The sequence below is a fragment of the Lepidochelys kempii genome, chromosome 11, assembly GCF_965140285.1.
Source record: "Lepidochelys kempii isolate rLepKem1 chromosome 11, rLepKem1.hap1, whole genome shotgun sequence".
Lineage (NCBI taxonomy): Eukaryota > Metazoa > Chordata > Testudines > Cheloniidae > Lepidochelys > Lepidochelys kempii.
Genome location: NC_136390.1, coordinates 1426594 through 1440664, shown reverse-complemented (window position 1 = coordinate 1440664; position 14071 = coordinate 1426594). Strand labels below are relative to the sequence as shown.

General features: G+C 62.8%; 1 protein-coding gene across 7 annotated transcripts; it reads left to right on the top strand.

Moving 5' to 3' along the window:
* The first annotated feature begins 2994 nt into the window (after positions 1-2994).
* On the top strand, positions 2995-12724 carry ZFAND2B (zinc finger AN1-type containing 2B). 7 transcript variants are annotated; one of them, XM_073304868.2, is made up of 11 exons: positions 2995-3125; positions 3988-4070; positions 4844-5026; positions 6085-6179; positions 7321-7452; positions 8387-8538; positions 9152-9271; positions 9507-9576; positions 10302-10378; positions 10953-11037; positions 11411-12724. In XM_073304868.2, the coding sequence occupies exons 2-11, from the start codon at positions 4016-4018 to the stop codon at positions 11453-11455; spliced, it is 1014 nt and encodes a 337-aa protein (XP_073160969.1). In that variant the 5' UTR covers positions 2995-3125; positions 3988-4015; the 3' UTR covers positions 11456-12724. The 7 variants fall into 7 exon arrangements, with proteins under 7 accessions (XP_073160969.1, XP_073160966.1, XP_073160965.1 ...); XM_073304865.2 differs by lacking the exon at positions 2995-3125 and adding an exon at positions 3200-3262 and having other exon boundaries at positions 10956-11037; XM_073304864.2 differs by lacking the exon at positions 2995-3125 and adding an exon at positions 3200-3262.
* Positions 12725-14071: the final 1347 nt, after the last annotated feature.

Below are 14071 nucleotides of genomic sequence, written 5' to 3'. Positions count from 1 at the left end.
TTTATCTCATAACTGACAGCAGAGCTTTTAAATCAGCAGCGACTTGTGCTCCAGAAACGTCTCCTGAGATCAGAGGGCTGAGAGAACCAGGGGATGGGAGCAGAGGCCCAATGATGTCCTTGCTACACCCCTTGGGCAGAGCATTTTGGAGTGTTCTCTGGCCCCACGACGGCAGCTGAAGCTGGGCTTTGGCTGTCCCTCTGTATTGTGTGTGGGCTACTCCCCCGTTTCCCTGTTAGTGCGGGACAGGGCAGACTCCAGAGGAGTTGGTAGCTCTGTCACTGTTTGCCTAGATGGACACTTCTGCACTCTGTGTGACATCCTGCTCAATGGAACATTCCATGGGAGTGGTGGCTTATGGGCCTATGAATTCTTTAATGGTAGCCCCTCCTGGCCTCTTTCGAGCTAGGACGATCTGCTTTCAGATCCCAGGTTTGGGAAGCGTTAGATTATTTATTGAGTAGATAATATAGAGGCACTTCCCAAAAACCTCCTCCTAGCCCAACAGATGCCAAACTGGCCCAAATGGAGCCTGTTCTCACCCCCTTTACCAGAGCAGTGTAGCCCCTCGCAGGCGGTGCTCTTCCTTGGAGGACACCATGTCTCATGAGGGTGGCTGCAGCCTGCTTTGGTGTAAATTAGATGAGCTCCTGGTAGGCTTCCAAAGCAACATGTGGGCCCCCTTGTCCTGCATTGCAGTGGGAATCCCGGGCGCAGCACAGCGTCCTGCGTTCTACCGGGCCATGTGCATGGCACACGTGGCAGCCACCCATGTTCAAATGGTGCTAACGTGGTTCCAAAAAGCCCCTGCCAAGGTATCCAGTGAACAGGCTGCTGCGTGTTGCTAACCCAGGCATTGTTGCATGGTAGGAGCACAAATGGGTCACAACAATTTGGACCCCAAATTTTCTTTCAGGATGTAGGGAGGGGAAGGGGTCTTGTATGCTTGTGCTGATATGCCCACCCGCTCCCTGAGAACTGTGTCCGCAAGAGAATTTGAGGCACCAGTGCTGGTAGCAATGGGTGGCTTTTCATTGATGGTAGGTCTGCAGGAGACCTGGTGATAAATGTTACTCTTCCTAATAACATCCAGGAAAAGGGGCGGGGGGGAAGGGTCCTTGTAATCCGTGTTCATTCTATGGCTATATTTAAAAGCAAAATGTAGAGTTTGTAATAAAAAATAAAAACAAAAAAAGGTGGAGGAGAAAGTTCTGGGCACTAAAATTTGTTGGCTGAATGTGGTGGGGTCTTTCGAGCTCGTCTTGCAGACATCCCTCTCGCATGGAGTGTCAGTCTGACATTCAGCACCAGGCATGGGGGGAGAAATCACTTCTTTTCAGATGCCTGTCTGTGGCGGTACTGTACATGCAAACCAGAGCTAGCAGCGAGTGTCTGTTAAGACTCGAGTGGTGTATCTGCTGTTGGGGTGGTGTGGGCAGCCCCCTGAGGGAGGTAACAGGTTGGGGTGGGGCAGAGCCAGCTGGCAAGTGGCTGGCTAACAGCTTGGATTCTCTTCTCCCCTCTCTTCCCCCCCGCCCCCGTCACTCATTGCTCAGAAAAACCCCTTTCTGTTGCAGTTGCTCAGCCAGCAGCCTTGGAGAGTTGTGACAATGACAATGAGGGGATGGGAGAATATGGAGGACTCTCAGCTGTTTGGTTGTGTCTGCTCAGCATCACTCTTCTTGGAAACCTTGGCAGCCTCTACTCTGCAGTGGCCTAAGATGCTCTAGGGTCAAGTCCCTCCTTTACGGACACCTCCCCAGTCTTCGACGTTCTGCTGGCCAGGAAATCCCCAGGACAGCCGCTACCAGCCTTGAGAAGCTGCTGTCTGGAATCTGGGCCCTCTGCCTGCTGGGCCTGGGCAGGAGCAAGGCTAGAGGTGCTGCGATCTAACTCAAGTTCAAGTACTGCAGCCCTCTCCCCTTGCAGCTAAGGGAGCCTGGCTGGTACAAGCCTCCTGCTAGTTAACTTATAGCTCGGGGGGGGGGCTGGGACCCAGGTGCCCTGGCTTCTACTGGCTCTGACAGTGGCTTGCTGGGGCAAGAACAACTATCTTCAGGACTGGCGAAGGGCAGATATAGCCCCTATCTTCAAAAAGGGGAACAAAGAGGACCTGGGAGTTATAGACCAGTCACCCTAATGGTGATACCTGGAGAGAGACTGGAACAAATCATGAAACAGTCAACTTGTGCGCACCTTGAGGCTAACCGCTTTAGAAGGAATAGCCAGCATGGCTTTGTCTAGAACAAATCATGCCACGCTACCTTGATTTCCTTCTTTGGAGGGGGTACTGGCTTAGGGGAGGGGGGGGGGAAGCAGTGGACATCATGTCTTGATGTCAGTAAGTCTTGACACAGTCCCATGTTCGTAGAAGCAAACAAGGGAAATGTGGTTTAGATTAATTTACTGTCAGGTGTGCATAAGAACAGCAACACTGGGTCAGACCAATGGTCCATCTAGCCCCGTGTCCTGTCTCTGACAGTGGCCGGTGTCAGATGTTTTGGAGGGAACAGAGAGGGCATGTATCAAGTGACCCATCCCTTGTCAGCCAGTCCCAGCTTCCGGCAAGCAGAGGCTTAGGGACACCCAGAGCAGGGGGTTGGGTCCCTGCCCCTCCTGGCTAATAGCCATTGCTGGACCTATTCTCCATGAATTTAGTGAAACCAGTTATAGTTCTGGCCTTCGGAGCATCCCCCGGCATGGAGTTCTGCAGGTTATTAGCCCCAGGCTGGGGGAGCCCTGCCCTGGGCCTTATTTGCCCCGGGCTGGGCGTTATTGGGGGGACGTTCCCGGGCGGGGGCGCAGGCTGCCCCCCCCCCCCGGCTTTGGTCTCTGCGCCAGTGGGTCACGACCCCTCCCGCTCCCCCAGCGGCCGGGCCGGGCAGCCGGCTGGGGAGATGCGGCGGGCGCTAGGACCTGGGGCGGCGCGAGGGAGCCCCCTCGCCCCGCCCACTCGCTCAGCGCCGGAGCAGCCCCAGCGCGGGGCGGAGCCGGGAGCGGACGCGCTGCGGCGTAACGCTGACGTCATCGCGTCTCCCCAGCGGAAGTAGGAGCGAGGCCGGGCTCGGGCGGGGAGGGTCCCACATCGGCCGCCGGGCGGGGCCCCCCCCGAGCCTGCCCCCCCGGTGGGTGCCCCCCCATAACTGCCCCCCCCGAGCCTGCCCCTCCCCCCATAACTGGGCCCCCCCGAGCCTGCCCCCCCGAGCCTGCCCCCCCGGTGGATGCCCCCCCATAACTGGGCCCCCCCGAGCCTGCCCCCCCGGTGGGTGCCCCCCCATAACTGGGCCCCCCCGAGCCTGCCCCCCCCGGTGGGTGCCCCCCCATAACTGGGCCCCCCCGAGCCTGCCCCCCCCGGTGGGTGCCCCCCCATAACTGCCCCCCCCGAGCCTGCCCCCCCCGGTGGGTGCCCCCCATAACTGGGCCCCCCCGAGCCTGCCCCCCCCGGTGGGTGCCCCCCCATAACTGCCCCCCCCGAGCCTGCCCCTCCCCCCATAAATGGGCCCCCCCGAGCCTGCCCCCCCTGGTGGGTGCCCCCCCATAACTGGGCCCGCCTGCCCCCCCGGTGGGTGCCCCCATCTCCCCTCATAACTGGGCCCCCCCGAGCCTGCCTCCCCCCCGTGGGTGGCCCTCTCCCCCCATAAATGGGTCCCCCCGGTGGGTGCCCCCTCCATAACTGGCCCCCCCCCGAGCCTGCCCCCTCCGCTGAGTGTCCCCCCATAACTGGGCCCGCCTGCCCCCCCTGGTGGGTGCCCCCATCTCCCCCCATAACTGGGCCCCCCTCCCCACGAGCCTGCCCCCCCGGTGGATGCTCCCATCCACCCCATAACTGGGCCCCCCTCCCCCCGAGCCTGCCCCCCCCGGTGGATGCCCCCACCCCCCCCATGACTGGGTCCCCCGCCCGCACCTGGGTGTTCCGCCTCCCCCCCCCCGAGCCTGCCTCCCCCCCAGTGGGTGCTCTCCTGCCCCTCTTACTCTCTCTCGCTGCAGCAGGGGACCCGGAGCCGGCCCCGCCGCCATGGAGTTCCCGGACCTGGGCGCGCACTGCTCCGAGCCGACCTGCAAGCGCCTGGGTGAGGCCCCGATCTGGCTGCGGGGGCAGAGTCTGGGGCCACCTGCCCCCCTTGGCCGCCTCTGCCCCCGGTGGGGCCGCGCTGGCTTGGTCAAGTGGGGTTGTGGCTGTTTATTGCCCTGCCACAGCCCAGTGACCTCCCCGGCTCTGGGAGGGAGGTAGGGTCTAGTGGGATACAGCAGGGGGGCTGGGAGTCAGGACTCCTGGGTTCTCTCCCCGGCTCTGGGAGGGAGGCAGGGTCTAGTGGGATACAGCAGGGGGGCTGGGAGCCAGGACTCCTGGGTTCTCTCCCCGGCTCTGGGAGGGAGGCAGGGTCTAGTGGGATACAGCAGGGGGGCTGGGAGCCAGGACTCCTGGGTTCTCTCCCCGGCTCTGGGAGGGAGGCAGGGTCTAGTGGGATACAGCAGGGGGGCTGGGAGCCAGGACTCCTGGGTTCTCTCCCCGGCTCTGGGAGGGAGGCAGGGTCTAGTGGGATACAGCAGGGGGGCTGGGAGCCAGGACTCCTGGGTTCTCTCCCTGGCTCTGGGAGGGAGGCAGGGTCTAGTGGGATACAGCAGGGGGGCTGGGAGCCAGGACTCCTGGGTTCTCTCCCCGGCTCTGGGAGGGAGGCAGGGTCTAGTGGGATACAGCAGGGGGGCTGGGAGCTGCCGCAGAGGTGCACTCTGTGCAGGGGTGTTGGGGTCACGTGTGTGGTTGGTGGCGCAGTAGCTGTGACTTTCTAAATCCCGTTTCTTTGCTTACTTGGTTGCCTTCATGCTTAAAACTTCCTGACAGAGGCTGTGGGCCCCGTGCTTTGTTACAGTGAGGGGGCGCGGTGCATTCTGGGATGGGAGCAAGGGGCAGCGACCCATGCGGTTCAGTCTGTCTGCAACCCCCTCGGGGAGCAGGGGGTGATTGGAGCCCTTCATGCCAAGGGCCTAGGGAGCTGGCGATGTTGGCATGCCCACCCCAAAGCAGGTAAACAAGTGCCTTTCTCAGCCCTTGTTTGTTACCCGTGTGTGTCTCTTGTGGGCTGTGTCCCAAGTGTTCAGACCGTTGGGGGATGGTGGGGACCAGACAAATGATCAGTCTGACTCCTGGGCACGGTGCCCCGGTCCCTCTGGGGCTTGTTAGCTGATGGTCAGAAAACACTGTAAGTGTTGAGCATCGTCACGTGCCAGGGCACTTCAGCCACACAGCATGTGACGCGCATGTGAGGAGCAGAAATGCCACCTTAGTGTCTGGGGTGTCCCTGCCAAGGAGAACGTGAAATGGCTGTCAACAGGTGCTAACTGGCCAGTCCAGGGCTTGCTCCCGTGGCACCTGGCTGTGTCACAGAGCTCGCTTTGGGGTGGGGTCGCTCGTGCTGTGGGAGCTGGCTTGGCTTTGCTCTCTCCTCTCACTCGTACTGCTCACGCGCCATTGAGGCTGCTGCTGGGTGCTGTGTCTTGATTTCTTAGTGGCTTGCCTCGTGCCGCAGAGACCTGCAGATCCCATTGCTGCTTCTGGTCAGTCTGTGCCCCCTTCGTATTCCAGTGACTGGCATCATCAGTCTCCTCACTGGGAGGGGGAAGGGCGGGCGGGCAGGCGCTGACGGTACAAACCCTCGTTGTCAAGAGCGTGTAGCTTTGACATTAAAACTGTCTCTTGCTGTCTCTCCTACCGCGGTGACTGTTTCGGGGTTGAGTCCTTGGCATCCCTGAAGGAGCGTGAAGAAGCTGTGCCTTCGGCTTGCTAGGAAATATTCTGGATCATTTAAACAACTTTGAAAAGCTACAAACATTTCCTGCAGGCCATAAATGCGGGTTTGTTTTTAAACTGGAGCAGTGCATGCTGGGAGCTGTAGTCTCCGGGAGCTCTAGCTACATATGGAATGGCTCAGTCTTTCAGCGGCTGCAGGCCTGTGACCCTGCAGGCTGTCCCAGGCTGTGCGTGGCTGGGTTGTGCCCTCGGAGCTGGCTGGCCCCTGGGCTGTGCAGTGGGAAGCGCTGACTCTGTAGCCCCTGACCTGCCTGCTGTCTCTCCCGTCTTGCCAGACTTTCTCCCCCTGAAGTGCGACGCGTGCGAACAGATATTCTGCACCGACCACATCACCTACACCCAGCACCAGTGCGCCTCTGCCTACAAGAAGGTAAGTGGGGAGGGGTGGCTGGGGCCTGGCTCCATGCGGAGTTGGCACTACCTGGCAGCCTCATTCTGAGACCTGCTGAGCAGCTCCCGGCAAAACCTCAGGATCAGGCCCCACATGCGCAAGAGAAGCCTGGGACGACGGGCAGGCAGAGCCAGGGGAACTGCCTGGTGTGTAGCAGTGCCTGGCTAGTCTGAGAGCGAGGCGAGCTCAGCCAGTGACAGAAGGGCGCTGGGCGTTCCCTGGAATCCGTGTTGCGATCCTCCAGCAGCCAAGCCCAGCAGAGGGGCAGAGAGCAGAGAACACGAGGTGGCGACATCTGCCAGGCCAGCTGAATGGTTTCTAGGACCCCAACGCTAGGGGATGGAGGGATCACAGCAGGGCTAATGCACGTGGACTTAGGAAAGTATCTAACGTCGTCTCTGGTGAACTAATTCCCACGGGCTTAGCTCAGAGCGCTGCTCGCGGGGTCAGACTCTGAGCAAAGGGACTGGCAACGAGCTGTTGCCCGGCTCCGGGGAGGCACGGGTGTTAGGCCGGGGGTGGGGGGGTGTAAAACTGTGTGCCCCTATAGAGTAGATGCAGCGTCCAGCAGCAGAAGGGGTTTTTCCATCCCCCCCTCAAGCAGCGATCTTTCCTTCATCTAGCTGGAGCTCCCTCAGGCGACTTGGCTGTGTGTTTTTACACCCCTCAGCGTTTAGCATCACTTCTCTGTGCAGCCCAGGCCCGAGCTGCATTTCACAAGGGATGGGGTAGCAGCTCCGTCACTTGGGGTCTTTAACCCAAGCCTGGCAGCTGCTTTGCAGGCTCTGTCCTATCTCCTCTCGCGTGGCTGGGTGAGACTCTGTGGCCTGTGTTATGCAGGGGCTCGGGATGGATGGTCAGAACCGTCCTTGGCACTTTAACACCTGTTTGTTCCCTGTTCCCTTCACGGATTAACAAGCCGCCAGCGTTCCCAGGGGTGTGGCTGTGCCCCGGGCCTGCTTGCTTAGCAAAGGCAGAAATAATCTGGAGGGTTAAAAAATTCCACAGGAGAGAACCATCATCTGCAAGGCAGCTCCTGCCCCTGGGGGGAACAGAACAGCACAGATTGGCCTGGGGTGGGCTGGGGGGCATGTTCAGCCTGGCCTCTGGTGTGTTGCAGGACGTGCAGGTCCCCGTGTGCCCTCTCTGCAACATCCCCATCCCTGTCAAAAAGGGGGAGATGCCTGATGCGGTGGTGGGGGAGCACATCGACCGAGACTGCAAATCCGACCCCGCCCAGCGCAAGCGCAAGGTAGGAGGCTGTGACCTCGCTGCTGCCTGGCCCTATGGGTCTGTGCCTCCAGGGCGTGGAGGGGGGTCTCTGGTCGGCACTCGCCTAATGCTGGCTGGGCCTGTTGAGCCAAGTCTGCTGCTCTCAGCTGACTCCCCAGTGGGCCTTGAGCTAAATCCACGAGTGCCATGGTTTGGCGTGGTCTGGTTGGAAATGCTGGGGGCTGTAAATCAGTATGGAGGGGTGCAGGGCCGCTGGGGCAGGCAGTGTCCAGGCCTGGAATAGTTGGGGGCGCTGTGGGTAGGGATTGGGGGGCAGCAGGAGAGCTGGGCGCAGGAAGCCCAGGCCTGGAACAGCGGGGGCGGGGGGCTGCTGCCCTGGCAGGAACTGAGGGCGATTTGTCACGGGAGCCGCTTCCCGACCCACCGTCCCTTGGAGGCCATGACAGGACCCTGGACCCACCCCAGTTCAGCCACAAGCTGCTGGGCTCTGTAGTGCCCCTTATGGAATAGGAGAGGACAGGTCCTCGCCGCAGGAGTGCCTGTGTGCGGTGCTCTGGCCTGTGCCACGGCAGCCCGATGAGGGGGGCAGAGTGAGCCCTTCCGGCCTTACCTCCGTGAACCTACAAGCTGGCAAAGCCCCTTCACGCTGCAGCACTTGGTCTGTGCCCGCCACTCGCTGGCGCTAGAATTGAATTCCCCAGAGAGCAGCGTGGCTGGGGGGCTGGAGCTGGGACGCGGAGACCTGGGGTCTGACCCGGCCTTGCTGCTGGCGTTGAAGCTCCTGGAACGTACATTACCAGGGCTCCGTCCACTTAGCAAACCCACAGCGGGGTCGGAGGTGAGAGGCGGCCCGGATGCTGCTGCCGGGCTGCTCCGTACCGGTCGGGGACGGCTACAGGGCCCTGTGTGCCGCGAGCTCACAGCTGGTCACCGGGTGCCTTGTCTCTGGTTAGATTTTCACCAATAAGTGTCTGAAGCCTGGCTGCAAGCAGAGGGAGATGATGAAGGTGATCTGTGACCAGTGCCACGGGAACTTCTGCCTCAAGCACCGGCACCCCCTGGATCACGACTGCAATGGGGTGGGGCGCCCCCTCTCCAGAGCCGGGTAACGGGGGCGGGAGAAGTGCTTCTCCAGGGCAGGCCACGCTCGCCACAGTGATGACGACGGGAGAACTGCATAAGCTGCGCTCTCCCTGCCTCGTGTCTCAGCTCCCCCCTGCCCCACGCCGGCTGGGTCTGCCCCAGGCACCCCAGCTCTGCCCTGCACTGGTTGGATCTGCCCCAGCCCACCCCCCCTCCCCCCGCGCCGGCTGGGTCTACACTGGGTGCCCCAGCCCTGCCCTGTGCTCTGCGTCTTGGTGCCAGGAGATCTCCTTGCAGAGCTGCAGGTGTAAGTGTCCCTGCCCTTGATGCTGGGCTGCGGTGCAAGCCGCAAGCATGTTCGATGCGCCTGCTGTTCTCTCCAGCTTCTGTTCCTAGCAGGTCTGCTTGGGGGGCCTGACTGGCCTGGGGCACCATTGAGTGACTACCCAGAGAGCTTGGGGGTGAGGCCCCACGCGGGAGATGAGCACACAGGAAAGCAGGAAGGATGTAGGGCCTACGGCTGGGGCTGAGTACCTGAGGGAGGGGTGGGGAGACAGAGGGCTCCAAACCCCCTCCCATGCTGAGCCCCCGCCCAGCAGGGGGAAGCTGTTACTGATGGACGTTGTCTGTCGCAGACACGCTGCGGTTGCGAGAGCCCAAGCATCCTCCTCTGTGGCAGCCGGGACATCGAGCAGAGGAGCTTCCAGACCGGCGACCCGGCCGGCAGCCGGCCCCCCTGCTCCAGCCCCAAGCAGGTATGGTGATGCCCACACCTCCTCTCGCCCCCAAGGCCTGGCTGCGGTGGTTAGACCCGGCAGCCCCTCCAGAGAGCTGGTGTGTGGAAATCCCCCACCCCCGGGACTGGCACATCTCCTTGGCCTGCTGGGAGCGGCACAGAGCTACCCATTAGTGGGGGGGTCCCCACCTGGGCATTGGCCCCCGTGCTGCTCCGCGTGTTAGCATTAACCCTGCTCCTCCTCTTGCGCCCAGAGGCGGCGTGATGGTGACCCTGCCGCCCAGCAGCACCTCGCCCCCTGCCGTTGCACTGCAGAATGGACTGGTGAGTGGCCCAGCGCGAACCTCCCCCAGTGGGTGCCATGGCACGGAGAACTGGGGGCCCGAGCTCCCAGGCTGTGCAGCCTCATCACCCCGTGTGTGAGGTCCCCAGCCAAGCACCAGGCTGCCAGTTCCCAGTCGTGTGCCAGGCACAGGAGCCCTGTTCTGGGCCAGCTCTGTCGCCCACCTCCGAGATGGCAGGACCGGGCCCAGCGCTCCCCAGGACGCCTGTGCGGCGCTCGGCTATGGGGCCCCCGTGTGCTCAGTGGCGCTGTGATGGAGATCGCTCTGCTGCCTGCACGTGAGAGCCAGGGCAGGCCTGGGCTCTGCTGGAGGCTCTTAGGGGGCCCGGCCCGGCCAAGGCAACTGTCCACGCCTGCCATTGTCTCCCTCGCTCTGTTTTCTGAACGGGGAGCGTGAGAAAGCACCAGCCCCTTGCCACTGAGGTCAGGCTGGAGGGGTGCGAGGAGCTGCTTGGTGAGCCTGTTCCCCGTAGGGGGAGAATGGGGCGGGGGCTCTGAAGCCAGATGCCTTCCCTCTGACCGTGTCCAACTCCCAGGCCTACAGCTGGGCCTAGGGTAGGAGGTGGGCCAGATACACGCACCCCCATGACTGAGGGTGAGGGTAGGACTGTCCCCCGCGGCACAACCTCGGGGGCTTGGGCCCGCCCTGTCTCCAGGGTGTGGCTAAGCCGGGCAGTGCCGTGGGCACACCCCACTCTCCTTTCAGAGTGAAGACGAGGCACTGCAGCGAGCCCTGGAGATGTCCCTGGCAGAATCGGCGCCCGGCTCGGCACGGGCGCTCAGGTACGGTCTGGGGCTGGCGCAGCACCTGGGCCGGGCTGTGTCGCAGCTGGGCGTGCTGGCCCTGCAAGAGGGTGCTTGCTGGGTGGGGCCGGTGACATGCTGATGGTCACCTGAGAGCCGCACCACACAGAGCCTGCATAGGGCACCATTGTGGGGGCGAACTCCCCGGAAGGGGACAGAGGCTGGGGAGGGGCCGGGTGCGTTAACTGGCCTGGGCTGTGATCCCTTCACATCTTGACAACTAATGGGCAGGAACAGAATGGGCCAGGACCCGAGAAAACCCAGGCTGCTGCAGGAGCGGTGCAGTCCAGCAGGTGGCGCCCTTTTGAGCCCCGTTCTCGGGTCTGGTTCCAGGGGTTCTGTATGCGGGGGCTGCCTCTGGGACAGGCCTCGGCCTGGCTCCGTCCCAGCTGGGACACCTGCAGCCTGGCTCCCGAAGTCCCGTGCTGTGTTTGCACGGGGATTGTCCCAAAGGCTCCCCCGGCCTCTCTGGGCTCGTTAGCCAGCTGCTTGAGCTGTCCCTGGGGCGGCGTGGGGTGTGGTCTCCTGCCCCTGAACAAACGGCTGTCTCCAGCAGCGCGCAGGAGGAGGAGGACCTGGCCCTGGCGCGGGCGCTAGCCGCGAGCGAGGAGGAGTACCAGCGGCGGCAGCAGGAGCAGGTGAGCTGAGCTGAGCTGGAGGCTCCGTGCTGAGGCCCAGCAACGCCAGGCCGGGCAACTCAGCTCTCAGCAGGTTCTTCCCCGCTCCTCGGCACTGGGGCTGGAGCTCTGCACCCCCGCTTCCCGGCTGAAGTGAGCCAAGGCCGGACTGTCCCTGGGGGGCAGCCTGACCTGGCTAGGGGAGCCGAGCCCCTGCAGGCTCCAAGGGGCAGCAAAGGGGAGGGCTCAGCCCTGCTGGGGCGAGGCCTGTGTTTATTGCAGCAGCCCCATCCCTGCCCTGGAGGCCCCCGGAGTGCTGCTGGGGCCTGCGTGGGCCGGGCATGGGGCACTTGCTCACTCGTGCTATGTCACATCCAGTGTGTTCACGTTGCAGGCCCAGAGCCGGAGTTCGAGGCCATCAGACTGCAGCATGTTCTAGGCTGGGAGCACCACTATGCCTAGGGCCTGCCCGCAGCACTGGGTACCATCACCCAGCTCTGCCAGGCCCTGCCCGAGCATCACCTGCGGAGGGCCGCCAGGGGCTTCTCCTGCCTCTTCCACAGCTAGAAACAATCAACCAAACGCTGGCCGTGCCTGCTCCCTGTAGAATAGACCGTAGCTGAACAGCGAGCTACGCCATCACTTTGAGCTGCACGGGGCTGCCTCAGGCCACACCCGGTTCCCACGCACCAGAGCCGGCCACGGGTGTGAGGGGCGCCCTGCAGCTGCTAGCTCTGCACTCTTCTCACTTCCTGCCCGAGGCTGCCTGGGCCGGAACTGACCCCCACCTCTTCCCCCTCCCCAGGTGCCCAGGAGGAGGGATGGTCATAGCTGGGTAACACTAATTTCCCCCTCAGTGGGAACTCAGCCCTGGCCCTGTCGGCCCCACAGGGCCCCTGCAGCTGCACTCACTGTGCTGACCACTCTATGTAGCAGAGTCCCCTGCCCTGCAAGACCTGGCACCTTCCCTGCCTTGACATCCCCTGTGCGTGACTCCCTGCTGTCCTGCAGGCAGGGCCCAGCTGTGGGGCCAGGCCAGCCTTTCTCAGCCCCTCTCCTTAACTCCTCGGGTGCTGGATGTGGGGGAGGAAGCTGGGAAAAGCAGCTGCCCTGTTTCCCATGGGAACACAGCCTCTCCAGGCTGTGACCACGGACTGCCACAATGCCACTGCTAAGAGCCACCCCCTCCCCCAACCTAGCCCTTGCCCTGGGACGACACCTGTCCTCGAAGCGGAGCATCTCCCCTGATGATAGGGACCAGGCCCCTGGTGATAGGGACCAGGCCTCTGGAGTCTTCCCCAGAGCAGCCCCTTCTAGTCCTGCTGACGGCAGGGCTCGGGGCCGGCCTGGCATGAGGCCAGGGCCCTGCCAGCAGACTGCTGAGTGGGGGGGCTCTCCTCAGCTCGGGCCTTTTGCCGGGCGATGCTGCCTGAGGTGCTCAGTGCAGATGCTTGGACACGCCGGAAGCTGCTCCCCTGCAGCTCTGCGTGCCCAGGGCTCGGCGCCGCCGGGCCTTGCTGCAGCGATGGCCGCGTGTGCCGTACTGGGTGACAGCTGCAGCCGGGCGCCTCGTCCTGCGCCCTGAGCTTGTGGCCGGGCCGGCTGCGGCACTCAGGAGCAGGGGTGGCGAAAGGTTGCTCTCCGCAGGGCTGGAGCTGTCTGGCGGCCAAGTGCTGCCTGGAGGGAAATAAAGTCCTACCCAAAAGCAGGGTGTCCATGGTCTCTTTCTGGGGGGGAAGGGACCCTGCCCTGGGCTGCACTCACAGTCCAAGAGCCTGAATCCTCTGGGCCCGGCCCAGGTACCATACAAGCAGCGCCTGGCCTCCTGCCTGGGCCGACAGCACGCGGTAGGAGCCATGGGGGTGGTAGGAGCTGGCCTGAGGCCCCAGCTCCCTGCAGGCCGGCTGCCAGAGCAGCTGTGGGCCCAGCACTGGGGCACTGTCCCCCTCCTGCCACCCCAGCTCTGGGCTGGGCTGTGGTGTTGGCTGGGAGCTGGGGTCCGACTCCAGGTGTCTGTGGGCGATGCCAAGGAGCAGAGGCTGCGTCCTGGCCCATTCGAGCAAGGGAGGGGGCTGGGCTGGGCCCAGATCAGCCCTCTCTGGCCCACGTGGCTTGGTACCTTCCCTGCTTAGTAGGGTGTGCTGCTCCTGGCCTAGGCTGTAGCCTGATGCCCCTGTGTCACGGAGTCCCTGGGCGATGCTCTGGGACTGCTCCCCACGAAGCCGGTCAGGACTCTCGGGAAGTCGCCTTTCTGTGAGCAGCCTGTCTGCAGGACGCACAGCTCACCCGGCTTCCACCTTCCTGGGTCTGACCTCGGAGCATTCAGCATCCTCTGCCCCTCCGTGCGCTTCCCCCCAGCGAGTCCGCTCAGGCCGGGTCCTGGGGAAGCCAGAGGGTCCTGCCCCCCAACTCCACAGTCAGACATGACTCTCAGCCAGCCAGTAAAACAGAAGGTTTATTAGACGACAGGGACATGGTCTAGCACAGAGCTTGCAGGTGCAGAGAACGGGACCTCTCGGCTGGGTCCATTTTGGGGGGCAGTGAGCCAGACAACCACGTCTGCCCTTCACTCCATGTCCCAGCCAGCCCCAAACTGAAACTCCCTCCAGCCCCTCCTCCCCTGGGCTTTGTGCCTTTCCCGGGCCAGGAGATCACCTGATTCCTTTGTTCTCCAACCCTTTAGCTCTCACCTTGCAGAGGGGAAGGGCCCAGGCCATCAGTGGCCAGGAAACAGGGTGTCGGCCATTCTCTGTGTCCAGACCCCTGCACACACCTGCCCTCTAGGGCTCTGCAATGATCATACACCCTTACCCCACCCCCTAGATACTTAAGAACTGCCTAGGGGAAACTGAGGCACCCCCACACTATTCAGAGGAAACATTAAGAACAGTCCCACTTCGTCACATCTCTCCCCCCTTCGAGATCGAACTGAGCGGGGTCACTTTACCCGGTGACCTGGGGAAGTTCGAAGCCACCAACGTTCTCATGGATGCCCCAGCATCTCTCCCATTCCTTGGTGGGAGTTACACCAGGCCCTTCCAGTTTCACGCCCTCC